This window comes from Mustela nigripes, chromosome 9 (assembly GCF_022355385.1).
Source record: "Mustela nigripes isolate SB6536 chromosome 9, MUSNIG.SB6536, whole genome shotgun sequence".
Lineage (NCBI taxonomy): Eukaryota > Metazoa > Chordata > Mammalia > Carnivora > Mustelidae > Mustela > Mustela nigripes.
In genome coordinates, this window is record NC_081565.1 from 22,650,127 (window position 1) to 22,678,075 (window position 27,949).

The following is a 27,949-nucleotide window of genomic DNA, read 5'->3' on the forward strand; positions in this document are numbered from 1 at the left end:
GTTAGTAACTTGTCTAGTCTCTACAACAACCCCAGGAGATAATGCTATTATAATTGTACAGATGGGTAAACTGAGGCTCAGAGCTATAAACTCATCCTGAGTCGAGGCGATAAGTGGCAGGGCCAGAAAGCACTGGCAGGCAGTGTGCTCCAGAGGCAGGCTCTGGGCCCCTTGCTGTGTCCTGTCTCTCTGTACCAGAAGTAGTTGTATAGGGGGCTGAATTCTAGTTTCTCAGCTCACTAGGAAAGGCTGTCCCTGCTTCCATCTTGTACTTTAACCTCTTTGAAGAGTCTATACTCACTAAGCATCTCATTTTTTGAAAGATTTTATTTCTTTATTTGAAAGAGCAAGACTCATGGGGGGAGGGGAAGAGGGAGAGAGAGAATCTCAAGCAGACTCCCCACTGAGCAGGGAGCCGGATGCGGGTCTTGATCCCAGGACCCTGAGACTATGACCTGACTACGATCCTTTTAGAGGTAAGGAGGCACTCTTCTTCCCTGAGTGTTCTAAAGCCATACTCTGCAAAGTGTGTGCCTCCCCTGTTTATGGCCCTCCACAGTCAGGCACCTGTCTGTGACAAGGTGAGTCTGCAAGTGGGGAGAAATTATTTAGAAACTTTTATAACAATCTGCCGAATCTAATAAAAATGGGCACTTGTAGTCTGTGTTTCTTTTCATTTTTCTAATAATTTCTTTCACTGTACTTCACAAAACTCTCATTCTGGGATGAACTGGAAGTTTAAAAAGAAGAAATTAAATCTGATTCTTTACTAAGATTGTTAGAGAAGCATTGTTCTCAGGGAGTTCAAGTTCAGGGGCTGGGTGGATTGCATCCCTGAGAACAGAGAGACCCTACTGGCAAGGTCCAGGAAACATCTGTGGGGGTGCTTCCTATGTGTCACCCTCCTTTCCATTGCTAGCAGGTGGGTGGATTTTGTGCTCTCTTGCTTGGAGGGAGGGGGGACAGTGGCAGAGCTGCTTTTGGTCAGTGGGCCTTCAGATCTTTTGCAAAAACCAAAATTCATTAAGGAAATTAAGCTGGGCCTCCTGGTGGGGGGGTGGACACTTTCCTCCCAGAGCTGAAGAGGGGAGTGCTCAGCTAGGCTGCCGCTGGCTTGGGGGAGGAGAGTTGTGGGAAGCAATAATGTGGTGTTCTTAGGGAAGCTGGCTCCCAGCCTCTGCCCAGGTCCTCGTCCCCAGACTGTGCTCAGAAGCCACACAAGCTTCCTGAAGGGGCTGTGGGGGGCCACAACAAGGCATCCGAGGACACATCAGGGGGCCCAGCGATGGGGGGGCGTCCCCTCCACCCGCCATGGCTGGCATGGCACCCCCGCACAAGCCTGGGTCAGAGGGAATCCCAAGAAAGACTGAGATTGACTTGCCCACCAGGCTGGCAGCTCTGAACCTCAGAGTCCAGTATCATTTGAGTTAAAGAAAACAAAGAGTCCCTTCTCCATCTTAGGTTTGTGGAGTCATCATTATACCCACTGACTTTGAGACTGAATTTAGGAGTTTCAGTGAATGAGAAAGGCACTGGAGGGTTAGGACAGAGTGGGTGGGGCTTCTCAGGGTGAGCAGTCCCAGAGGTGAGCCAACCTAGGGACCCTGTTCTATCCCTGGAGGAGATCCTGAGATCATCTGTGTGCAGACTGAAGGCCTGCCAGGGACAGCGTTTCCTGCCGGGTGAGCGCGGACAGTGACGCACAGCTGCGTGGGTGGCCCTGAACGTCCCTCTGTAGTCCTCGGGGCCTCCCTCCCCGGTTCCCTCATGCCGACTGCACACAGAGGCCCCAGGATCCGGGCCACTGGGAGCCACTCCGCGTGGTAGATGCTGAAGATGGACACAGACCTGGAGGCTCTGTCAAAAACCCACACTCCCCGCCCCCACCCAGGGCACGATCAAAACCTCCAGGCTGCCCAGAAGTCCCCACAGCTGCCTGAGGCTGCTCTGCCTAGAAGTCCCCAGAGAAAACCTTCTGCTCAGAGATCGGGTCACTCTTGCTCTTAGTGGAGACTGTAAACAGGAAATGAGGAGAACTGCTTAGAAAAGAGATAGCATTATAGTCCAAAGAGCCACTGTTGATTTTTATTTTCTCCAGAAATTCCGGTTTCGGTTTCCAATCAGTGCAAGTCAAGGAGGATTCCCAGCCCCCGCTGGTGCAGGGGCCCGAAGCTGCCCACAGACCAGACCTCTAGGGCCACCAGGGCCTCTGAGCAAACCAGGAGTCCCTTTCTCCGGGGGAGCTACGCCAAAGAGGCTAATTCTGGGGGCGGTTTCCAGAATTTCTGAGTCTCGGTCCTAACCCCTTCCCCATCCATCCATTCATTTACCCAACAACTAATTATGGGGTCTGTTTGGGTACCAAGCGCTGCGTGGGACTATCGTGCTGGGTCTGTTGCAGAGAAAAGGACTGTGTCCTTGCTTTTGTGAAGTCAGTCTGGTGTTGGACACAGACACCCAACTATTCACACGCCCTCCTGAGTGGAAGGAGGGATCGAGTCCTGCAGGGTTCCTGGGAAGGAACCTCCACTCAGCCCACCGCGTACCTCAAACCCCCAAATCTGAACACAACCAAGCTGGCTGTCCCTGGTGTACTCATTCTCGGTTTTCTGTCCCTGTTGGAGCTTCCTGAAGCACAAGGCCCTGGTGGGTTTACGACATGTCTGCAAAGGTCTGGACCCTTTTCCCTTCAAGACAAGAAGTCGAAGGGCTCCCCCCTCATCTATCGCTTGGCTTTCGTGAAACGCTTCTTCTTCTTTTAAAAAAAATACTTGTATATACCCCATTTCAATGTTTGGAAGACAGTTATCTGCCCTCATCACTCAAAATAGTTACTGGCCGCCTGCATGATGTTAGGTCTCAGCAGTGACGACATGAGATACACCAACCCCATCCCCCGTAGCTCTTTTTCAACAACAAACAATTCCTGAGGAGCAGGTACTTTGCTGGGCTTAGTCACGTATGGGGCCTTATTAAACTTTCAGATCTCCAAAGAAGAAAACAGTCTGATAAGATGTGGGAAAAAACGAGACTCAAAGTAAAAGGATGGGCCCAGGAGTTCCTTTGCCCAGAAATGACAGAGTTGGGATTGCAACTCGGATATTTAAAATCTAAGGCCAGAGCAGCCCTTTCTTTTCATTCGGAGGTACCTACTGGGTCACTTTTTTTTTTTTTTTTTTCATTTCTTTTTTTGGGGTGAGAACTTTTAAGTTCTAGTCTCCTCAGCAACTTTCCAGTATTTAATACAGCCTTGTTAGGTATAATCACAATGTTATGCCTTAAATCTTGACTCACTTCTAACAAATCGAATGTGGTATAAGAATGCTGTGTGACTCTGGAGGCCAGCTCAGAAAGTTCTCGCGGAAAGAGCACGGGTAGATGTCCTGGCTGATGGCCCCAGCTCAGGTCCCAGGGGCACCACCTGCCAGACAAGAAAGTGAGGAAGGCTTCACGGTGAGCTCAGCCCCACACCAGCTGAGGACCCCCGAGTGAGAGACCTGGAGCAGAGCTGAACTGCGAGAGATGATAAGTCTAACAATGATAATGAACTGTTTCGGCTGAAGCTACTAGGTTTGGGTGATTTGCAGTGAAGGATAACCGGAACAGTGCCCCCTTCCGGAAACACTGGTGGGCCTATATTCCTCTGCAGCCTTGCTGAGGTGCCCGAGGTGCCCGGGGTGCCGGGGTGCCCGGCTGACCAGTGGCATCGGACCACCCGGGAGCTTGTCAGCCGAGCAGAGACCTGGGATCCACCACACACCTGCTGAGCCCAATCCCGCACTGTAATAAGACTGCCAAGTGTTTCACATATGGGTGAGGATTTAAGCAGCATTGTTTACTGTATCTTTTTTCAAAGTACAGTTTTTAAAATTCTTTTTTAAGATTTTATTTATTTATTTCACAGACAGGGAGAGAGAGCTTGCACAAGTGGGAGGAATGGCAAAGGGAGAGGGAGAAGCAGGCTCCCTGCTCAGCAGGGAGCCCAGTGCGGGACTCAATCCCAGAACCCTGGGATCATGACCTGAGCCAAAGGCAGACACTTAACCGACTGAGCCGCCCTGGAGGCCCTAAAGTATAATATTTTAATGCAATGCCTATAAAAATTCAAACACAAAAAATAATACAACAGACCACAACATACCTTTACCAATCAGATTTAACAGATAACTGCAGAAAGTATATATTCTGTTCCAGATGCTGGTTTAGTTAGTTGACACATACCAAATCATTTAACTTGATGACAGCCTCGCGAGAGAGCCACTATGATAGCCCTGACCTCTGTATGTCATAGATGAGGAGGTTGAGGACAGAAAGACTAGGTCATATTCTCAAGGGCACACAACTCACAAGCAACAGAGCTGCTATCTGAACGTGGGGGCCTGGCTCAGGGGCTTAATTACTCTTTTTCTGGCCGCTTAACACTCTGCCACCTCTTTCCCTCCCCCCACATCGTTTATCAAATCTCCCTTGAAACTGACCTCCAGGTCGTCCCTTCCTCTCCTCCCCACGACCGCCATCTGAGTGTACCTAGGGCTCCTCCAAAAGCACCCGGCTGGCTTCCACCTCTTCCGCGGCACCTCCCCATCCGTTTCCTGCAGCACCTCGATGAATCTGCCCGCAAACACGGCGCCCACCATCCTCCCTGCCCAAACACCTTTGCTGCCTCTGCTCAGCCTGGCAGCCCACCAGGTCACCCTGGCAACGTAGTCCCGCCTCCAGTCTGCAACAGGAAACGGAACAGAGCACACAGCACCACCGGGCCTCCATGACAGCCCACTTCCGGTTTGCTTACGCATTTCCTGCTGCTTGGATTAGCCTCTTCTTGCCTGGTCTCCTGGTCCTACCAAACCGTGGTTCAGGTGCCGCTCTTTGGCTATTGGTGGTTTAAAGGATGAACTCCTATCCCTGAACACCTAGTAGCATCTTGATTCTCCTTTCAGCTTTTTTCTTCTTCATGGCCACATACTGCAGGAGGCATTTACTTTTTATTGGGCTCCTAAATATATAACTTAAGCGTACAATTTTCACCATTTTTAAGTATATGATTCAGCGGCATGAAGTACATTGACAACGTTGTACAACCATCACCATACCCAGTTCCAGAACTTTTTTGTCAGCCCCAAACTGAAACTCTGTGCCCATTAAACACTCACCCCCTATTTCTCCCTTGCCCTCTGCTCCCGGTAACCTCTATTCGACTTTGTGTCTCTCTGAATTTGACAAGTCTCGTTACCTCATATCATGGAATCATACAGTATTTGTCCTCTCTGGCTTATATAACTTAGCGTGATTTTTCAAGGTCCATCCATGTGGTTGCTTATATCAGAATTTCATTCCTTTTTGAGGCCGAATAATATTCCATTATATGGGTAGACCCCATTTTGTTTATTCACCTGTCAATGGACACAGCTGGCTACTGGAAATAATGCTATTATGAACACTGGTCTACTGTTAAAGTCCCTGCTTTCAACTCTTTTATGCATGAAGCATTAAAAAAAATCTATTCTCAGAGCAAATCTGCGGTAAGGATTGTTAGTTCTACTTCATAGATGAAGAAAATTAAGGCTCATGGAAGTTAAGTCACTTGTCCAAGGCCACATGTCTGGGACTTAAATATTGTTTTCCTGAGGATTTTGATTTCACTAATAAATGCTGGTTCTAGATGAGATGAGAATCTAATTTATTGAGGATTCCATAACTGTAGGTGCTATGTGTGATCTCTATTCATTCTGAAGGTAATGACAATAGTCAGAAACAGGTGGGAAAATGACATCCTGCAAAGGTAAACTAGAAAAGGCTTCTCTTCCAGCATGAATCTGGAACCTAAGCCTTCTGATGAGTCAATGAGGCCCTGAACATACCCTTGCCATGAGGACTGATTCTGCAGCACTGGGGGAAACCTCTGTGGTGTACGTTATTTGCCCTAGTCAGGAGAAATTTTTGATTTATGGTTGAGGAATAGAAATAGCTGGACAGTTTGCCTCCAGAAGCAAAGTTGTCCTCAGGTCCAATGCCCCTGGTTCTCAGATGGCTCGGGTATAGTTAGATCTCAGTATGATGGGACCTGATGTTTAGGTGGTAGATGACGGCCAATCTTCTAGGCCTGAGGGGTTTCCTGGGATGCAAGCTTTCAGAACTAAAACCAAGAAAGTCCCAGGCAAACAAGGATTGGCCACCTTGACCTAACGATCATTGTGCAAGAAAAAAATTTCCTCTTGTTCTGTCCCTTCCTTTCTTGTTCCCACTCGTTTAGACCTAGGACACCCCCCGACACACACCCCAACTGGACTTCCTGATTCATTTTCTGTCTACAGCAGCCCCCCAGACACACTGTGCACTGATCAAAAGTCTTCAATTTTTTTCAGCACAAATTGCTCAAAGCAAGTGCCACACTCCCAGGCCTGTAAGGACCAGACAGGTTATGTCAATGGTGTAACGTCATAAGAACTGATGGGGACTGCAGCCAGTTCCTACTTTAAACTACCAATAGTCAAGGAGCAGGATTTGAGGCAGGGTTTGGGGCTTAGAGCAAGTATACAAATGGAAGCCACATAAATGTGTGTCAATATTTAAAAGTTGGAAATCAAGAACTAAATTATTAAATAAACTCTCTTACCTCCCCCTAAGTTGGCAAATATATTTCCTGCTGACTCAGAAGGCCCTGTTCAAACTGTGTACCTGCATTCCTTGGAGCCCCAGGTTGAGACCAGGTGTATAAAACAAGGTCCTCTGACCTGTTACCCACATTCCTTCTCTTATGGCTTCTGGCTCTGTCCTGCATCCCCAGTGGCCTTGAAGTCCACAGTGGACACTCCAGGCTACACTTCAGAGTTACAATCTGCCTGTTACAGTCTGCTCCCCCTTGGTAGACCCCTCAGTGTGTCCCCACCCTTGGAAGGCCAGACCTAGGGAAGAGACTCATATAACTTCTGGAGGAGAGCCTGGGCCATTTAGGCAGAGAATTCCGAGTCCTGGCCTCTGGAGCAGGAGAGGGGTACAGGTTCTGAGGGGTCAAGTCCCCTTGAAGCCAAAGACTTCTCTTGATATGGAAAAGGGTATAGTCAGAGCAAGGCTCTACTAGTCCAGGGCTCAGGAGAGGGGCTCCTCTTGCTTGGGTCTAAAGATGGTACTGATTAGGCCTGCAGGAAAGCAGGTGTCCCATCTAAAGGAGGCAGCTGAACACAACTGCAGCTAATTCCTGCTTCCTAGGAATGTGGGCCCAAGTGTGACTAAATACTTTGCTTTTTCAAGAGAAGATAAAACTGTGGAATGTTTAATAAATTCACATTAAAACCAAGCCTCCCCCACTGCAAAAATACCCTGTGTGAGTCAATACAGTAAAGGCCAAGCACAGTACATCCACCAATCTGTCTTTGAACTTTCAGTAACTTCTTCCTTGAGGAACACCCTGTCCCTCTACATCCTGGCTTCAAGCCACTTCTTGCCCTCCATGACCTCAGTTCCTTCAGTCTCCTCCTGTTCTTCAAAATTAGATGAGCAGACACAGCCTGAGCTTCCCACTTCAGGCCCTTGGCTTTAATCAATGAGTTCCTTCTGTTTGGAATGCTCTCCCCCGGGTCTCATTCTTGCTTACTGACAGCCACACTCATTCTTCAAGAACAAGTGCAAGTCCACCTCCTTCAGGATGCCTGCTCTGGTGATACCTGAAATTCTGGACCTAGGGTCAGGAGACCTGAGTATTAATCCTGGCTCTACAATTTTACACAAGTCACAAGTATTCTGAGCCTCATTAGAGAAAATGAGCTGATATTTCCATTGACCTTGAAGAGCTACATCTTGTGAAAGTCAAATTAGATAATATATGTTATAAAAATCTAGTACAGTTCAGGGCATTTAATCATTACTCAGTAAATGCTAGTAGACTAGGAAAGTGAATTTGAATATCTAACTTAAGTTAGCAAATTATTTTGTAAAGTACTAGACAATATATATTTGAGGCTTTGTGGGCCTCATGGTTTCTTTCCTGACAACTCAACAGAGCACCCTGGACTATAGGTAAACAAGTGGGCATAACTGTGTCTCAATAAAACTTTATTACAAAAACAGGCAGACAGTCATATTTGCCCCAAGGATGATAGTTACCGACTCCCTCTTCATACCATTCTCAGAGCTGGCTCTGTGGCTCTCAAGGCTGCTGTTACTGTTCCTACTAATAGCTAATACTTTAATTCACCGACACTCCCTAGGCAGTGTCCAAAACACTTTATAAGAGATTTAACCTTCATTACTACTTCATACAGGAAGAAACTGAGGTGCCAGAAGTGACCATTAGACTTGAGAACTTGAACTCTGAATCATTTGTGTACATGGGTTTAGGCCTTGGGCAGCATCTGCACAGTCTTATGAGTATTGCTTTCTTTCTTTCTTTTCCTTTTTCTTCTTCTTCTTCTTCTTTTTTTTTTTTTTTTTTTTTTTTTTTTTTTAGTTTATTTTATGTATTTTAGAGAGAGAGAGCTTGAGTGGAAGGAAAGGTAAAGGGAGAGGGAGAGAGAGAATCCTCAAGCCAGCTCCCCTTTGAGCAGGGAGCTTGATCCCAGTAGCCTGAGATCATGACCTAAGCCGAAACCAAGAGTCAGCCACTTAACCCACTGAGCCACTCATGCGCTCCATCTTATGGGTATTTCTTGGTTGTTGTTGGATGAATGTGCATTTGCAAAGGACCTTGTCGCCCTCCACCCTCCCTCCCATGCATTGGTGGTAATTATAACTACAGAGCCCAGGCAACAGTGAACCTCCTCCATCAACAACCAAGGACAGCAGGCAAATGACATGGGCCAAGAGCCATGCATGTCCTTTCTGAGTCTGTATCTGACTAGTAAGTACTGAGTTTGATAGTGTTCTGCTTTCTTTCTTTAACTCTTCCTCTTCGTCACATGCCCATAGGAATATGAAGCCAACCGTAAATGGCAAAGAAAAAAGGAAATGATTTGATGTGATGGTCAACTGTCCCATAACACTCTGTCTGATCCTTCATAATGGTTAGTTTGAATAAAGAGCCATATTTGTGCCCTGAGCACTGCTCTGCATCATGGGAACTGTCAAAGGATCAATCAAAGGAAGGATTGGTCTCAGGTGTGGAGGTGGCTGACGAAGCAGAGATGCCCATATGCGTGCCGGAGGTAGCGTGATCATGAGCTCTATCATCCAAACTGGAACACTGTTGACAGTTAGGCTGGGAAAACATGGGCAAACATGGACATAAGGGTCACCTGGGTCAGAGAAACCTTTCTAAGCAGCCACTGGAAAGCCTCTTGTGCCTAAGCAATACTGTTCTGCCTTAGAGAGAAGAGCAACTGCCCCTTTCATTCCAGTCCATGATCGTAGCTACAACACCATGCAACATTCCTCCTATACCATGTGTTTAGACTACACCAACCTAGATTTAACTGGAAAAAATCAAGAATAGGTCCTGTCCTGAAAGTATGCCTTGGTTACTGGTTCTGAGGAATTAAAGTCAGTTTCCTGGAGTTAAAAACTGGGTCTTGCAATTTGACATACTATGGCAAGTTTAATATAGGGTTAGGTTTATGAAGTAAGTGTCTGATTGATTTTTAGCTATGTGTTCCCAAGAACTTATCTACTGCCTGAGCAGGTACATGCCTGAGCATGTATAGTGTGCATGCTGTGCACTGCACAATTCTAAGGGCACCAATCACATCATACTTTATGTGAATGGAGCCCTCTAGGATTCTGCAGTGTGCAACCTGACAATCATACATGGTAGCCTTGGATGGAACACTTTAGTCCCATTCCCCATCAGCCAGAACTGGAATACTTCAGCAGTCTAATCCTTAAGTAGCTGGTCACCCTCAGTGTGGTGTCTGCTTGCCTACTCACTTCCAAAAAGTAGTGAACACGTACCTACCCATAATCTTATCCTATGAGGCACACAAAAAAAATGTTTTAACAACATGCTCTGCTACTTAACTTTCCTGGCACCCACTGATAGAAGTTTAACCCTTCCTCTGGCCTGACAAGAGAAGATCATGGCTCTCAGTACAACATCAATACCTTCTTTTGGTATTGGAGGGAAACACTAAAACTATAATTCTTTTTTTGTGGGGAGGGTGGGCAAGGACCCTTGTCCCAATTTTCCCTCTGAGTCTTGGGAGCCAAGAGGTGGCATTAAACCTTGATTATGGTTTTTGACTCAGAGTCTGGGTAAAGTTAACTAAGCTGTTTCTGATCCATTTCTGGAACTAGAAAATGAGTCTTTCTAATTTTCTGAGTTTCATCATAGGAACACAGAGAACCCATGTAAACTCTTAGCCACAAATAAGGAGAGCAGGAGGACAGAGGAGGCTGATAGCAATGGAACTGAGACAGACATGGGGGAGTGTAAGACGAAGGCGCTTGAGCTTGGCCAAGCTGATTATGACTTCACAAAATGTGGAGAGGAAAGGGGCTATTCGAGATGTGTACCAGACAGCATGAGCAATGCTGGGGGTGAATGTGGCCAGTGAGGGGCAGGGCTGGGCTCCTGAATTGGAAAGGAGACTTTATGTTAGGAATCAGTAGGAATTCACCTGTGGAGGAAAGGGGAGATGGAGAAGGTGTTGCATTTTATGAAATTCTGACTTTCAGAGAGCAAAGTCTGATCTTAATTCTGGAAGGAATGAATAAAGCATCAACTCTCTGTTCTTATGAAGTCGGGCAGTGCCTTGATGATGACTTGATGGATGCTTCTATAATTGCTATATAGGGGTCTTGGTCTCAGGAAATGACCTGAGAATTCCCATTTCTCCTCCCAACATTCAGCTGGGGGAATTTTCTCCTGAAAGAGGAAAAGACCTGGACCAAACTATCCTCAGCTGAACTTCAGTCAACTAACCCCACTCAGCTGGGAGGTTCTGTGACTGGCATTTTATCTACTGCTTCTAAAGCTCTTTGCATCAACACAAACACACTTATGCTTACTTAGCGGTCGGTGGCAGACTGCAGAGCATACAGACTAAGTGTCCCCAAAGAGAGCTTTGAAGGAGCAGAATGGATTTATTCCTCTCAGATCCAGTTACGCTGGACATCAAGCTAAGGGGCCCAAGGGAAGGAGGCTGTATTTTGCCCAAATCATCCACTGTCTGGGGGAGAGAAGCATTGCCATTCTGTGGGTCAAATATTTAAGGTTCTTTTGGAGAAACCATCTAGAATAGATGAGTAGTGGTGTGTGTCTGCCACACTCACTTCCCATGAGCCTCTAGGTGGGTATTTACCTACTCTCCAAGACTCTCAGCGTCAGAAAAGAGTAGGGCATGACGATGTTAGGCTTTAGCTCCTAATAAGGCCAGCTGGTTTTAAAAAAGGAATCCAAACTCTTGTTTTCAACCATTGAGGACTGGAAGTCTTGGAAAATCAGGTGTTCCCCCACTAGATTTTACACAGAAGAAAATGACCACCAGATTTCCACTGGGTTGGAAAGACCCTGAACGAACGCAGTGATGAGGGATTTTGCCCAGGGCCTTCTCAGAGTCAGGCCAGAGTCACAACAGACGGCTGATGTTTTCGTTTTGAAAGGCCAGAGATATCTGGAACTTTTAGAAAAACACCCCTCAGTTTGATGTATTTTTCTATTCTTTTTTCTTTTTCCCTCCTTTCCTTTCCTTCTTCCTTCTGTCTCAATGATAAAGAAAGAGTCTTGATATTAACATCCACCTAGAAGGTCACCCCAAACTGCCTTGGCAGCCATCTGGTAAAATTACTCATTTTAAGGAGGAGAAAGTTGGGGCCAAAAGAGGGAAAAGGAGTCTTCTAAGTCACACAATCAATGGCAGAACAAGGACAAAGTCCAGGCCATGGGTCCCTTCACACGAAAAAACGCTGATTTGATAATTTAATGGGGTTTTCTGTTTGCTTTCAAAACAGATCAAAGAAATTAAAATTCAGTGGTTTGGTTGATAAAGAAGTATCATGTCCCCACATTTTACAAAGTGAATTGCTCAAACAAAGGAAAGAGAAATACCCATTCAGAAATCTATGCTAGTTTGAGTCCTCTGGTTTTGTCTTATTTTTCTCTTTCCCTGATTTCCCTCTCTATTCTTTGCTGCTGTGTCTTTTCCTATAAACTGCCTCAAACAGGTTCCTTTTTTAAGGGGAACAAAGGGGGAAAGGGAAAGCAGAAAGAAAAGTTTTTAGACTATTCCTAATAGAAGCCCTACAAAGTAAGTATTAACCTCGTTTTACAGAAGAGGAGACTGACTTTTGGTGAATTGAAATCAATTGTTCAAGATTACCCAGCTGGCCAATGACAGACCCAGAGTTTGACTTTCGTCCTGCTTCCAAAGCCTCCCTTTCTTCTTGGTTTTGCAAGTTGAGACAAGGATTCCAGCCTGGACCTCTCCTCTGGACCACTCCTGCCCACCCTGGGCTCCTCTACGCTGTTGTTTCCAACCAAGCAGCCCCCATTAGAACCACTTGGGGTCATTTAATAAATGTCCCAGGCCTCGCCTACACCAATTATATCAGGATCTCTGGGGCGGGGCCATAGTATGATCCTATTTTTAAAGAACTGTCCCAGACTGTAATGTGCAGCACGCAGGAAAGAAGAAGCAGAGACCTCCAGCATGGCACTTGGTGGGAGAACTCCCAGGCTCTTTGAGAAGCCCAACTAAACCCTACAGGTGGGAATGCATCTCACATGGACAACAGGCTCATTCAGCAGAAGAGGCTAGAGAAGAGAGACTAGACTGAAGAGAGAGGAAAAGGGAAGAGATGAGAAAAGAAGAAGGTGAGATGTCCCGCAAGTTGAGATGGTTCTTCTTCCATTAAGATCTGCTTCATCGCTAGGCCCCAGAATTTTACAGTTTGCATCGACTAAATCCCTGACTCTTCGAGAATTAACCAAGAAGTCGTCCTGCCCAGACGAGCCAGCCCATCAGTTCCCCCTCTATCTGGATACACGCATCTGATTCTGTAACTTTACCCAAATGAGGGAGAAGGAGCCCAATTAGACCTGGCCTCCGTCAGTGAAAAACTGCTTACGCCAGAGACAGCTCGAGCTGGAACAGATGTTACTTTTGTTTGTTTAAATGATGGAGAGCCTTATGGAGACTTGAAGTTTGCTGCGGTTGTATTCAATTCATTCCTCATGCAAGGCGCAGCGGGACAGGCACCTGGGGCGGCAGAAAGAATCGGAAGTCCCCCCCCCCCCACCCCGCCCCGACCTGGGTGTGAATACCAGTTCTGTGCCTCTGCTCTCCCTCCCCGCAGCCTTAGCAAGCCACTTTGTATTCCTCACACTAATCTTCAAAGTGGAGAACTGGGATTTTTTTAAGGGAATACAACAGGGTAAGAAGTGTTTCCAAAACTTGAGGGCTAACTGGACACGGTACGTAACACTGAGTCACGGAGTGAGAGAGTTATTCTCATGCTCGTTCTCTTTCAATCCATCGGGTTATATGAAAGAGAAGGAGGTTGATTTCTGACAGCTTTCCAGCCGGGCCATTCCCTCCTCTGACAATGAGAGAACTGGTCTCAGGTAACTGCACGAGGAGGCAACAGTAGGAAGCTTGGAATTAATAATGTTGATTCACTTTTATTTTGACAGTTATTTTTCCTTAAGTTTATATATATATATATATATATATATATATATATATATATATATATTTTTTTTTTTTTTTTTTTTTAGTAATCTCTACACCCAGTGTGGGCCTCGAACTCACGACCTCAAGATCAAGAGTCACATGCTATTCTGCTTGACCTAGTTGGGCGCTCTTAGACAGTTACTTTTTATGGCATGTGCTACCTATTTAAGGCAGGGCTACAAAGCTACATTTTAAGTCTATTTAAGTCAAAGACGTGGGTAAAAAAAAAAAGAACAAATAATGGTCCACAGGTGATATACATACAGGATAAAAATAACTAACGCGGCGTCCCCAAGTCAAAAGTTTAGGAAAAACCAAGTTTAAGGTATGTGATGGAATCTCACACGGAGTCTCTGAGTGTAGCTAGGATTTGGGTAGAATTCAGGTAAAGAGGAAACAAGCGAACCTGTTTATGGACTCTGGTTTGAAACCACTCTTTAAGACATGGGATTGGAGACTGCGTATACTGACAGTATGGACGGGACACATCACACCAGCCCTGGACATCATCTCATTTCAAAGTTCCCCTCCAGGCTGACCCACAACCCTGACCTGAAAGAGTAGGTCCACTGCTCATATTTTTAATTCTCAGTGATTTGGGAATGAAAAGAAAGCAAGGAAATACAATTATCATCTTAAATGTGATTAGCCTCCAGTTAAGATTTAAAAAAGAAAAGAAAACACTAGATCACACTAATTTTTGATGACAAGCCAAGGGAGGGAAGGTACCCCCATTTCCTCTGTTCTCTGAATTGTCAAACTTCTTACTGATTGCTTTTCTTAATAAGATAAGGGAGTAAACATTAGAGAACATTTCTAGTCCTTGACCATATAACCTCAGGAACATGACTAAAGATCATGAATTAGGAGAGGAGAGAAGACCACATTTAAATTTAAGGACGTGTAGGATTTGCCTCATATTCTCCCTAAGAAGAGATGTGAAGCTCCCAGTACTATTCAACTGTTGATTACAAAGTTTTTGTTTATTTTTTCCGGGAATGAAACTTTATACCAAAAAGCGTATGATACCACAATGTTCTTCAAACATTACGTTTTCATTTAACCTAAGGAAGACAGAGTAGGATAATCCATACACTATCCATTGTTGTAGGAAAAGGACTTTTTTTTCTCTTGAGTTGTAAATGAACTCACCAGCCTTGTCCATCATAATACAAGTAAGTGGGTTCCCCTGTCAAAAAGCAAAAGCACCAACTACTGAGGTTGGTTTCCTGCCCAGAGCCTGTTCAAATTTTTAAATGCTTCTATCAGAGCCAAATCCGAACACAGTACAAACTCTTGTGCTTGCAAAAGAGTTCAGGAGATCATCCCGAGCTCTGGCTCAGCTGTTACCTTGCAAAGGGTAAGTCTCACCTCCCACCTGGGACTCATTTGACCCAACCATAAAATGAGTGGATTATGGTAGATTAAGGATGTCAACAGGGGCCAGACAGGTGACATAAAGAAAGGAAGCTGACCAGGATTGAGGTAATAGGAAGCAGTGGTGATGATGGTGAATGAGAGCATGGATCCTCTAATGGGGGCAGCCGCGCCCATCAGCTCCAGGCAATTGTTAGCTGGGAAAACAATCGAAGGAGAGCACAAGCCTCTTATCCTCGCTGCTTCTCTAACCTTTAATTTATTCCCTTTTAACATGCTTTTCCTCCCTGACCTTCCCGCCACCCCCAACCCCAATCTTACCAGAGTCTCCTAGACTTAAACCCTCTGGACCAAGTTTCTCAGGGATGCCCAAGCCACCCTTTGGTCCTCTTGGCACTGGCCTTCAGTCCTACCCTGGGAGCTGGAGCCTGAGTAACCTGGGACATCTTGCTTCAGTTTGTGTGATTCTTTCCCACGGGCTTGATTTTGCCCTAAGTAGTTGGACACCACTCTGTGGCCTTCCAGAGAGTAAGGCTGTCCAACACCAAGGCATGGGGCTCCGTGTATGGAGCTCTTTGCACACCCACACAGCTTGGAGCCTGGTGCCTTCCAGTGCTTCCAGGAGGAGGCATCAGAGAAAGACACCCTGAGTTTAAACGGCCTGACACCCTTCTCCAGGGAAGACTTGCAAGCCTGAGCCACGGGGCTGGTGTATACTTATTTACTGTGTAAGCAAGAGTAGAAGAATGTCTACTGTATAGTGGAAACTTGGAACAGAATAAATAATAGCTTTGAAACATTAAAAAAAAAAAAAAAGAGGCTCTAAAATCTAGAGAAGCTAGAAATCCGTACTTTCAAAATGAGAATTCTCTTAATATTTTTGGCAATAAATTGAAAACTGTTTGAAAGCACTATGCAGGCAAAATTTATATAGCTGTAGACCATATTCAGTCTTGTACAGAAATAATATACAGAAATCTTGTGATTTCTGTACTTGATGATCTCTTTCAGATCTGGTAGCCTGAGCCCCTAAATAGCACATCTTTGCTTTTGTGCGTTGTCCATAAGCAGAGGATTTGATACCACGTAAGAAAAGCAGGAGAGGAGCTGGGGTGCTGGGGAGGTAGTGGTGCTGCGGATGGGTGACCCAGCCTAGATCCAAAGGCAGGTGCCTAACGCCAGCACGGTTCCTCTTCGCTGTTTGCGACACGGGTGATTTAATAATTGTAATAGCAATCCTATCATCATCATCAACAACAAAATTACCTTCGCTTACTTGGAGATGGACACAGCACTCTTAGAATTTACAGAGTTGTCTGGGCAATTTTGTTAATCCTTTTCCTAAATGGGGATGCAAAAACAGTCAAGCGGTAATGAAGAGAGAAGAGAAGAGCGGGCGATTTCACCCTCTGCTTTTCTTCTGGGATGGAAGCCTGCAAAGACTCCTCCCAGCCTGCAGAGGGCAGTGATATTACAGAGCGTTTGCCTGAGTACGAAGAGGTGCAAAAAGGAACTGGTGCCATTTTGTGGGGCTTTTTTATTTGCATCCATGGCTCCATCCTCCACATCTTTCCTATGTCCAACCTTAGCTGTAACCTCACATCACTTTCATGACATAGAGACCTCTGTGTAGAAGTAAGTTAGAGCTGGGCTTAAAACTTGTCCCTCCCGCTCCCACCCCCACCCCAATCTGTAGCCCCGCTAGGTTGGGCGAAGTGTTTACTATCTTAGTAACTCAGTTTCCTCAAGTATAAAGGAGAACAATAGCAATGTCTACCTCATCGGGTCGATGTAAGATCATAGGAAATCCTACACACCCAAGGGAAATGCCTAGTTCTGCATTAGTCTCGCTGAACCATGTTCCTTTCGAAGTTCTCACTTTCTTATCTAAATTCCTCCTGCTGTATTTGGAGTTCTGGTCATATTTTGCCCTCTCTGATGGAAAATGATCCCTGGAATAGAATGATCAGTTTAAAGTCTATGGAACTGTCAGCATTCAGCCCTACTGACCTCCAAAATATCAATTTCATTTGGTTCCATGTAATACAAAAGTAGTTCCAACTCCAAAGAAGGGAAAAGTGGCTTCCATTTTTCTGCTGGTTCTGAAACATACTGGAACAGCCTGTACTCTTTACATCTGGGAAAGGGGAACCCTTCAGTAGCAGGACAAACACTTTCCCATCACATGTAAGATAACATTTGTTATCTACTTCTCGCTTACCAACCGCTTTGTGTACATATCATTTCCTTCAACTCCACAACGACACTGGCCGTGGATAGAAACACACAGCTCCTGGTGTGTCACTGTTAGTGTGCCCTGGCTTATGGGATGTGTAACGTGCCATTGCGGTTCCCCATATGTGCACACACTAAAGAGTATTTCAGTGAACAGAGAGGTAATATAAAGAAAGCCCTGAGTTCACGGCATAGGACGGCTCAGACCAAATGTAGTTCCACAGACATTTGGATCAAATGCTTGAGATACTTAGGGACCACCCAGTTCCTTGTTGCCGACAAGGGTAAGATGTCCTAATACTTCCTCAACTCTCTGTTGGTTGAGAGTTATTCATTTCAGCTTGGCACTTTGCGCTGTCTACAAGGCACCATTCATGCTTCGAACTTGCAAGATAATGTCCATGCATAAAGACATGAAAAAAAAAATCCACTACGGAACCCAAACAGATGAGAGCCCCCCGACTGATTTCTCTTACTCCATATCCTCAAAGAAAAAAAATTTCTATGACAGTTCTACAGGTGGTATCACATCTGCCCTTTGTCTGTTCTTTAATATAATACCTTTTCATTTTTTTCTTGGGTACCTGCTATGAGCCAGGCTCCCATGGAGGCCAAGGATTGGCACACTATAAGCCTGAGGGCCAAATCCAGTCATCCAGTCTACTGTCTTTTTTTTTTTTTTTTTAATACATAAGGTTTATTGGAACCTAGCCATACTCATTCATTTATGTGCAATGCTTGGCTACCTTCTGGCAGAGCTGAGCAGCTATGACACAAATCATCTGGCCTGCAAAGTCAAAATACTTAGTATCTGGCCATTTCCAGAAAAAGTTTCTTGAGCCTATTCTGGATAGAGAGGATACAGCAGTAAAGAAGAATAACCAAATTCCCATGTGTCTTCAGGTGCTCCTGTTTCTAAGACAACAGTGCTTGAATGCGTACTGCCTGAGGGGCAGCCCAAGTTGGACCCAGGGGATCACGGTCAATGCCACAGCTAGGGGTTTGCAAGGAACAAGAACAAAGACGACAGGTGTGGAGACAGATGTGCAAGAGCAGGTGAGAGAGAGAAGGTGCTGGGAAAGCAGATTAGTTAGTGTGGAAACCAGCTGGAACAGGCAGGCCACAGGGATGCCCCCGGCGGGGCCCCCCAACCCACGGTCGGGCCAGGAACCCCATGTATCAGAATCACCTGGAGACATGATTAGCAAGGCAGGTGAGCAGGCCGCACCCAGGAACCTGAATGGGAGTTCCAGAGGTGGGACTGAGCTTCCCCCTTCTTGGCAGGTCCCGCCACGTGATTCTGAGGCACACTCCAGTTTGAAAGGCACTGGATTAGGGTTTGGCATTAGCGAGCGGTCGAAGGCGCCCCCTGAGGCAGTCTGGCCTGACATGCACCCGTGGCAGTTGGGGGGTGGGAAAGAATCGGGGCACAGACACTCAGAGGTAGATGCAGTGAAAAGGCAGTTTATTGTCTATTAATACTGTACAGAGGAACAGAGAGAAGCTACAAGTACAGCCCTGGGCTGTCGCTGGCAGTGTTATTTCTGAAGTCAGTTTTTGTTTTGTTTTTCATCTGAAGGAAAGAGAACAGTCAAAGTACACTTCAGGTTACAAAGTACAGCAGCTAGCCCAGCAAGTCTAATTCAGAGTCAGCACGACAGGCTCCCACCCCACCCCCCAACCAACCACAGAAATGGAAATATTTACAGAGATGTCACTCACCCCGAGTGAACTGCTAAAGCTGAAAATTCCATCAACAACCTACATTCACTGAAAAGCTGCATCAGACACAACATTTTCTGGAACCCCTGTGTGATTTTTTAACTTTACTATGTCAGGAGCTTGAGAGGAGGAGAGAATGTTCCAGAACCCCGCGAAGGACAGGACTCTTTCTGCTGGCCAGAATAGGATATCACGGAATTGGTGTTAAAGCTGCACCAGAACAGCTCGGATCAGACATCGCCTGGTGGTTTCTCTGTCTCTAAAGACTGATTGCAAAATCAAGGACCTGGACGCCTCCCCAACAGTCCGCCTCAGCTCAACACTGTGAGGCTCCCGTGTGATAAGAGAAGAGAGCCAAACCGCTCTCCCTTAGCACCTTCAGGCAGTTGCATAGCTCCTGCATTTTGAGAGCTGTCTCCATGACACTGGCGTTCATAGCTGGGCTTGAATTGGGCCTGTTGGAGGGATTCTAGTGATGACAGAATCGAAATGATTTGCATGGGACCCGGAGGGGTTCTTTTTCTTCAGTTGGAGAGAATGCTTCTGACCTTGCCTTGTTGGAAAAGGCTCTTGGTCTTTTAAGGTCATAGAAAAAGGGCCTGTCTGGAGCAAGGATGCTGTCTGGGAAGAGAATCTAATAGGGGTGGTAAGCAGACTCCGAGGCTTACGCTGTTCTGTCCCTCAGTGGAACAGGTGTGGGTGAAGATCTTTAGGAAACTGAGTTTGATTGCAATTGGAACTTGGGAGCTTGGCAGAAAATTGGTGGAGGGGGGAGGATCCAGGAACTCTAAAAATTCAGAATCTCATTAGTGGATAGATAAAGACAATTCTTTCCTGTGTCTTCTTAACTCTGAAAATGTGGTGCAGCACCTTTGGTATTTACAAGGCCAATTATACCTCCTAAGTTTTATATTGTTGGTTTATGGCCAGAGGCTTCTGACGCACCATTTTATCCATATCATTTAAATGTACCATAGTGAGTGGTCCCTTAATCTCCAACACAGGGATCAGTCCTTAAATATGTGAAATATTTGGACTTTGATCATTGCTAGAGTTGCCTTACACTTAAAATGGCTATCCCCTTTCATGAAAAACATCATTATTTATCATTAAAGATGTAGCCCAGAGAGCTATCAAGCTATCAAGACATGGTTTATCTAATGACAGGCATAGAAAGCTTGATCTTACAATATAGGTCTGTTTGGAAACATTGGATTTCATGCAGTGGAGGCACATGGGCAGGCCACAGGACCTTTGATCATGCCTCTCAAGGTCTGGGCTTGTGCTGAAGTCACCAGAAAGTTACCTTAACGGAATGGAGAAATAACTCAATCAAAATTGTTTTCAAACTCAAGCTTCATAATGCATATACATTTCATTATAAAAATATCATTCCTTAAAAAAATACATAAATGTAAAATATTCCATTTCTAATGGCCACTCCTTACTCCCAGCCCTATGGTACTCATCTTATGAATGGGCACACCTCTCAGTTATGGCTCAATCACACCATTTGAGTCCATCTCTCTTGCTTTCACAAGCTATGCTACTTGTGCTTAAAAATATGCTCCCAGACCCAGAGAGGGGGTCCACAAGTAAGTCCCCATCCCCTCACTGTAAGAAGGACTGCAGAAGATCTTATGCTGTCTATGGCCTGCCCAGGAGTGTCAGAGCGTGACATTCAGACCCAGATGAGAACATAGGAACATGCTTGGTTGCTAGATGGACATAGACAATGTCCAAGCAATGTCCACTGTATTCCCTCTGGGTCTGACCAGCAAGGTTCTGCCTCAAGGCTCCTGTGATGGAATTCACAGCTCTGAAGAGGGCTGGGTAGGGGCGGGGAAGAGAATGTTGTGTTAATACAGCTTTGGAATACAACCTGCATTTTTTTTTTTTAAAGGACAGAAAAGAAGAACATAAACAGCAATGCTAAGGCAAACTTTAAAATGGCACATCAGAACTCTGTTTTTGTCATTCATTTGTTCACATCACAAGGCAGATACATTCTGTAAACATACATACCATACAGTACATTAACCATAGGAAAATAAAAGGAAAGCCACCCTGTAATTCTTTTCTTTCTGTATTTTTGTTCTTTCACTCCAGAAGGACTGCCTGAAGTCTAGGGACTTTTTTTTTTTTTAATTTATGGTTCATGAAATATACTTTTCTTTTGATAAAAATGCAGTGACTTGCAAAAAAGAGGCCCCGCTCCCCTGCCCCCCCACTGACCAGGAAGAGGCATTATGGGGAGAAGATGACCATTTACACCTCAACCTATAGAAACTTAGAAAATAGTCACAAAATATAAAAAAGTCATTAATTTTCAGGAAACATTTTGGTTTCCTGCTTAGTAAAAGAGAGCCTTGAAAAACTGGTTTGTTTTTTTGTTTTGTTTGTTTTTTACAAAAGTTAAGGCGGTCCAGATCTTTGATGCAGAAAACCTGCGATCCCCAAAATTACATCTTATATTTTCAAGTTGAAAGCAAGGTTTTGTGATATGGTTCTGACCTTAGGTTAGACTGAGTGGAGAGGGGAAGCAGAGGCCTATTTAAGTCATATAAAAATGAAGGGGGATGGGCGAGGCTGGTCTAGGGATCCCCAGGGAAATTGCCCTTTTGCAACCTTTCAGGATGTAAGTTTTATTTTATTTTTTTCTACATTCAAATAATAAGTATTTTGGTTTTTTTTTTTTTAAATGAGAATTTTATCCTAGAGTTCACTGAAACTATGAAAATACAGACACATAATTGCATTGTGCTCCTATGATCACGAAAGCCTGGCTTTTCTTTGTCCCTAGAAAATGCAGGCCAGTATTCCTGAAAAGACCAGAAGAAGGCTATAAATGACCGCTGGCAGCTAGAGTCAAAGAGCTCATCTTGCTGGTTTCTTGGAGCTGGTTTGTGATATATACCACCGTCACTCCATTTACCTGCTGGGTTGTACCGTCCAGCAGGACAAAGGATATTTGCTGGTTCTATCCTCATCAGTGGAGTTCTATATACCTTGATACAAAGTAAACTGAGGAGCTTCTAAAAGATTGCATATTTATGAGGTTTCAAACCTTCTTTGTGGTTCCAATGACTGAAGGTACATGTTGCAAAAATACAACTTAAAACTGCTTGCCTTGGAGGGGTGTTTACTGTAAACAAAGTAACCCTTTGGGAGATGAGACTATCCCCACAAGGAAGGGGCCCTTTGGTGAGCTGAACTCCACAGTGAGTCCATTGACAAAGGGAGATCTGAGCTTCTAGATCTTCAGCAAGAACAACAACAAAACGTCCTCTGTGAATATTTTGTGTTCGCCTGTGTTTTAAATCGACAGGGTGCTTTGTAAAAAGGAAGAGCTGGTTTAGTGGTTCGAGTTTTGCCTCTGTCACCATATTCCCTCCCTCCGCTTTCGCAACCCTGGTTCAATGGCAGGAAATAAGTGTTCATTGCAAGGGTATTCAGTGGTCCCTTGAAATGAAGTTCTGCAGGAGGCGAAGAGACAGGAGCCGTTTTCGCACTTGGCCTGAATGTTTTGCTCCAGAGAGGTTCCTGCATCTTGATGTTTTCCCTCCTTTTATAAAAAACTTGACCCTAACCGAAATAAAGCATTCTACTTGTATGAAGGAACAAACACATTTATGACCAGGAAGTAAAATGGAGTTGATGGGAATTTAAAGCTGATACATGTATAATTGCAATTCAGAAAGGAGTCAAATCTAAGTTTCCTGAAAGTCTTTGCTCAGGAGGCTGAAGGAAACCATGTGTTGGGTTTGGCCAGAAGGGAATGCCCTCTCTCCTCACCCTCTCTGGTCCCAGTATTAGTGATGTCCCTGGACACTGTCAAATCACTTTTAGAGGCAACTCACTTTGCTTATAAAAGTAATTAATAGAATTAAGGGCAAAAGAGGTACAAGGTTAAAAAAAAAAAAAATTCCCCTTAGTCTGTCCTATTGCACATCAAAGAAAACAAAGGCAAGGATATACAAGTCATTGAGATTTGTAAGGATATGTACGTTAAACTTTACCATTTTAACCATTAAAAGATCTTTAATTCAATGCCACTGAAAATCTATTTCTAAGAAATGAAATATCCCTCCTTTCTCTCTTTCTCTTTCCGTTTAAGGGGGAACTGATTATTTAGTTTTAGAAGACAACCCAACGAACCATTGTCTCAAAAAGACTATGGTCTTGCAGCTTCATTACTGGTTCTTTAACTTGTCAGATTATGGAAGCCAGTACCCTGTATTTTTGGAGGGTTTGATACCACACATAATAAAGTTTTTACAGAGAGAATGATGGCAGGGAAGGCGGAACGTTCTCAATCACGACACTGAGGATATGTTCATTATGTAGTTACTTGATGCTGTAGGTGAGATTATAGGTCTCATCCCATAAAAGTACTGGCTGAGCCTAAATCCTCTATTTTGATAAGAAAAGGATGAAAAATAAGCACATAAATGCCATATTCAAACAAACCACTTCCTATGGCCACATATCATTTTACTAAAGGTAACATGTCTTACTTTAAAGGCTCTAATAATAAGATTTAATAGTAAAATTATAAAGAGACTTCTAATTCATGTAATTTGTTAATTCCTATAATAATAACTGATGAATGAAAGTGCAGGTTATCATTGGTCTTTCAGATCTCTTGTGTAGGGCTGCTGTGAAAGGGGCAGATCATTTTCTTCATGAAGAACTAGCTCACTACGGCAGGATGGGTAGAACATTTCTGGGAATTCTCTGTCCTCGAACCAGACTGATTCTGGTTATCAAACAGCAAGCTCAAGGGTTCTACATTCTACCATTCCCCTCACTAACTGTGCTTTTAAAAACTCCTATTGAATAATATTAACCCCTAAGTGAGTAAAAAAAGGTAAGTTATGATAAACTTTTAGATTGTTTCTTTATTAAATAAATTATTAAAATAATAGATTGTCCAAACACTCAAACTTTTTTCATTTTCTACGTGAATAAGTTTATCTGGCATGTCGTTCTCTTCAACATTTAAAGGAAGCCTAAGTGACCATTGACTGAGGAGTGTGAAGTCGAGTGGGGAGATTTCTAGGCAGCAAAACCAGATGTTATTCCGAGATAAGACAGCAGCCTAATTCAACTGTAGCTGCTTTGGTGAACCTGAGATCATTTAGAGGGAACCCCCTCCACTATTCAAAAGGAAGCCATTGATGGAATCATTTTAGGAGCAGAATTTAGCTCCTTTATTTGTCCCTTCTTGACTTTTTCTGCTTACCCGTTGGTGATAAAATGACTTACTTTGTGCTCACTGAAATATAATTATTTGAGAGAAATGAACTTTTCGCAATAAAAATGTCATTTTCCCCCTTTCCATTTGGAATATAAGTTCAAGCCACAAAACTTAAAATAGTAACAGTTAGATTTAGCACTGAGAAAACTATGTTTAGGACAAATTTAGTTGATTCCATAAAGAAATTCTCTCAAGACTATCTAATTTTTTTTTTCTTGTCTGCTTTCCACAGAGGTTTGACTTGAGGGAGCATGACTTATTTTATGTTTTTTAAAACTATGTTCCATGGAACATAGATATATTTTGTGAATGATTTGCAATAGTGCTATGAACATCTGGGCAAATAACTTCAGGTTAAGAGATCTCTGTTATTAAAACCAGTTAAAATGTTACATCTTTATTTTATTACTGTATTATTTTTTTACTCTATTACTTCCCTTTGGTTTTACTATACACCTGGCTGTTTGCTTTGGGAGAATGCTAAGAATTTATTTAAATTGTTCATTGTGTTCTAGATTTAAAAAAAAAACAACAACCAAAAAACTATTCTCTGATGTTCTGAAATCTCCAGAAGTTTAAGAAACATGCCTTAAGAAGCTCCGCTATGTGCCACTCAGCCGGTACTTGTGGAATGAATTTAAGGACTTAACGTGGAGAAGACACGTCTTTCTTACACATTTTTACATTTTCAAGCTGATTTTGAAGGGTGGATCAACCTGCATGGTGACATTATGGGAAACATTCTCTTTCTCATGGGACAGAAAGAAAAGAGTCCAGAAGTAAGGCTCTGTAATCAAGTGGGAAGGGGAGATGAACAGGTAAATTCAGTTCCAGCACCGTCCATCCACAATGAAATGGAAGCTTGGCAGCAACCACAGTTGGTCAAAAAGACTGTTCTAGAAATATGGTCACTGCAGAGATACTCCTCAAAATGATCCCTTCGTTGAAAATAGATTAACATGATCAGAAAATATCCGTGAAAAAGAAAACAATATAAAAATTTACATTTTTTTTTTCTGAGAGAATAGAAGCAAGGCTCATGGATATGCCTAAGTTTAGAGATTACTACGAATGCTCAAAACAATGTTTGTTTCATGTCCTTAGAAAATTAAAAATGGTGCTTCGTATATAAAGGGTCCATCAGGTAAGCCACAGAAAGAGACGGCTGCTGATGGGCGGGTTATGGAATCAGTCCCTACATTTCAGCTGCGACAAGCACTGGGTTCCTTTTCTTTTACATCAACGTCATTTCAGTTTTAACAGATGGAAAGTCATAGATGCACAATACTGTAATCTGGAAGCTTATGTAAGGCAGCAAAAAGCATCACCCTAGATTGAACAGACTAAGTATAAGGTCCACTTTTGGCCACGCTGGCAACCAGCTAGAGCCCACAGCATTTTGCCACACACGATATAAAAGCAAAGATCCACAGCAAGGGAGGCAAGTGGGAAGTCAGCGACGTGGTGATGTGTGACTACATTATAGGAACACGCTACAACAGGAAACCCCCAGGGCCACGGGTTCGATTCCAGTCAAGTGAGTTAAGGCTACTATAGAACTGGCTGATGTGGAGAGTCCATTCCAATCGAGCAGTAAGAAATTGATTCACTCTTGAAGACACAAGGAAAGGTTTAGAGGAAAAGTAAGTTCTTGGAAAGAATGAAGCACACACATGCACGTTGTCTCTCAGGTGAGGAAACTGGAGAAAAATGGAAGGGGGACAAAAATAAGAGAGACCCAAGCAATCCAACTGCAAGGCAAGGCAGGTGTTTGCTTCCAGCTGACAGTATTGCCGTTAGCGGTACAGTGAGGTCTACAGAAGTGGTGGAGAGCCCAGAGGCTGCCCGGAAGAAAAGGGAAGAAAGAAGTGGTCACATGACAACACAGCATTGACAGCGCTTTTTCTTTTGGGTACCTGGGGCTGGCTCTGTGGCCAGGCTCTCTTCTTTCCCTTCTGGGGATGAGGGCTCTGTGGTGTCTGAGATCGGCCTCCCGGACACAAGCTCAGCTGCATTCCCATCGATGGTGGACACGTCCGTCACGGTCTTCTCCCTCAATGACTTCTCATCGTCTTCATCAATGAGGACCAACTCCGCCTTGATGGTTTCATCATAGCCTAGCACCTTCTTCGTCTCCTCTTCGTCTTCAATATTCTGGTAGCCCATGAAAATCATGGTGACTGGCTGATCCAAGTTGGCCTCGGGCCCTTCTGTGCTGGGGGCTGGGGGCTGCTGCCCTGGGGTCCCAGAAGAATGATCCTTCCTAGACTTATGTACCATTTCTAACTTGGCTTCCTTGCAGAGCATGGGCTCCTTCGGGTGGCCAAGGCTCCCATCTGCGATCACAGTTCTTTCTGACACGTGCCCTCCTCTGAAGCTTGATTGTCCCGCCTTCTGAATAAGTGCTTCTACATCCTTTGAGCTTAACGTGTGCACTCCATTTTCTACCACAGTGCCTCCCGAGTGCACCTCATACACTACTTTGGTACCATCATCATAGACTTTGACTCCTCTCTGATGGACCCCCTCTGGGCCAATGGTGGATGCAGAGAGAATCTTGGTCTCTCCTGTTTGTTTGTCTTTCTCCACATTAATTTCCATGGCGTACACAGCTTGAATGAAAACAAGAGAAAGGAAGTGCATGTTACAACAAAAAAAGCCAGTGAATGGTTAATTGCCAAACAGACACCAAAAAAAGGGCTTTGTGCCCTTTCTAGTCTAACTGCCAAGCATCTTGAGTGTTAGAGTGAGTGCACAGTGTGGACAAAGGTGGTTATAAATGTGTTTGCACACAGCAGCTTACTGCACCGGGAAGCCAGATATACAGAGTTGCCACATCTCACTGGCACTTACACTTCTAAGGAAGATCTGCTAACGTAAGACCACAAGCGACCATGTACATCCCTTGTAATGAATTTCTGGGAGGCTGGCACACATGCAAGTTTATTTTGATTGACAGCTTACCCGAGGCTTATAGACAATTTTAAAGGTCCTGGTTAAGAAGCATTGTAATTCCAAAATCTTAAATCTTTTTTTTTTAACTTTTTCACCAAGCGGTCTACTGTTGTTTTTGTTTTTGTTTTCTGCATCTCCTTTTACTGTGAATGGAGAATATGCAAAAGATTTTGCTGGTGGGGCATGGCTATCCTCCACTGTGCTCTGAACTAGGCTGTCTACAGGAACTGAAGCTACAAACCAGTCAAGTTATATGCTCTGAGACTACTTCAATCACCGAGCTGCGTTTCTGAAACAAGGACTAGAAAAAGAACAAGACGGAGGTAGCAGCATCCCATAGCAACTGGAATTGGAGGACGATGATCACAAAAGGCTTCTTGCTTTGGCCATGCGCACAGCGCCAAATCCTCGTGATTCTGCCCCATACCATCTTTCTCCTCAGTCACCTTCTCTCTCTTCCACGGCCACTACTCAATCTGAGACACTATTTCCTCTTCCCTAGGTTACGGTAAGGGCTTCTTCCCAGCTCCCCCCGTCCACTCTAGCCCTCTCCAACTTATCCCAAATCTTGCCACCAATCTGGGCTTCCTAAAGACCTGCTCTCTCCTGTTCTGTAGTCTTGTGTGACACTCCAGCCTCTCCAATCTGTTACTTCTGAGGCTCCCTCCGAGGCACGCATTCTGGATGCTTAGGACACCAAGCAAGCGTTGTTCCCAGGAAGCCAACCGGCCCGGGGCACGCTTTCCTTAGATGACCCAGGGGTTACCTCAAACTCCGCAACTTCAACACCGAACTCACC

The 27,949-nt window shown here is 44.5% G+C and overlaps 1 protein-coding gene across 3 annotated transcripts in view; it reads right to left on the reverse strand.

Moving 5' to 3' along the window:
• PALM2AKAP2 (PALM2 and AKAP2 fusion) overlaps positions 1–27,949 on the reverse strand; it is a 446,352-nt gene that overhangs the window by 164,831 nt on the left and 253,572 nt on the right. For all 3 annotated transcript variants that reach the window (XM_059411096.1, XM_059411097.1, XM_059411099.1), the window contains exon 7: positions 26,112–26,807. In XM_059411096.1, the coding sequence (XP_059267079.1) occupies positions 26,112–26,807 (696 nt within the window). The remainder of the gene's footprint in view (positions 1–26,111; positions 26,808–27,949) is intronic.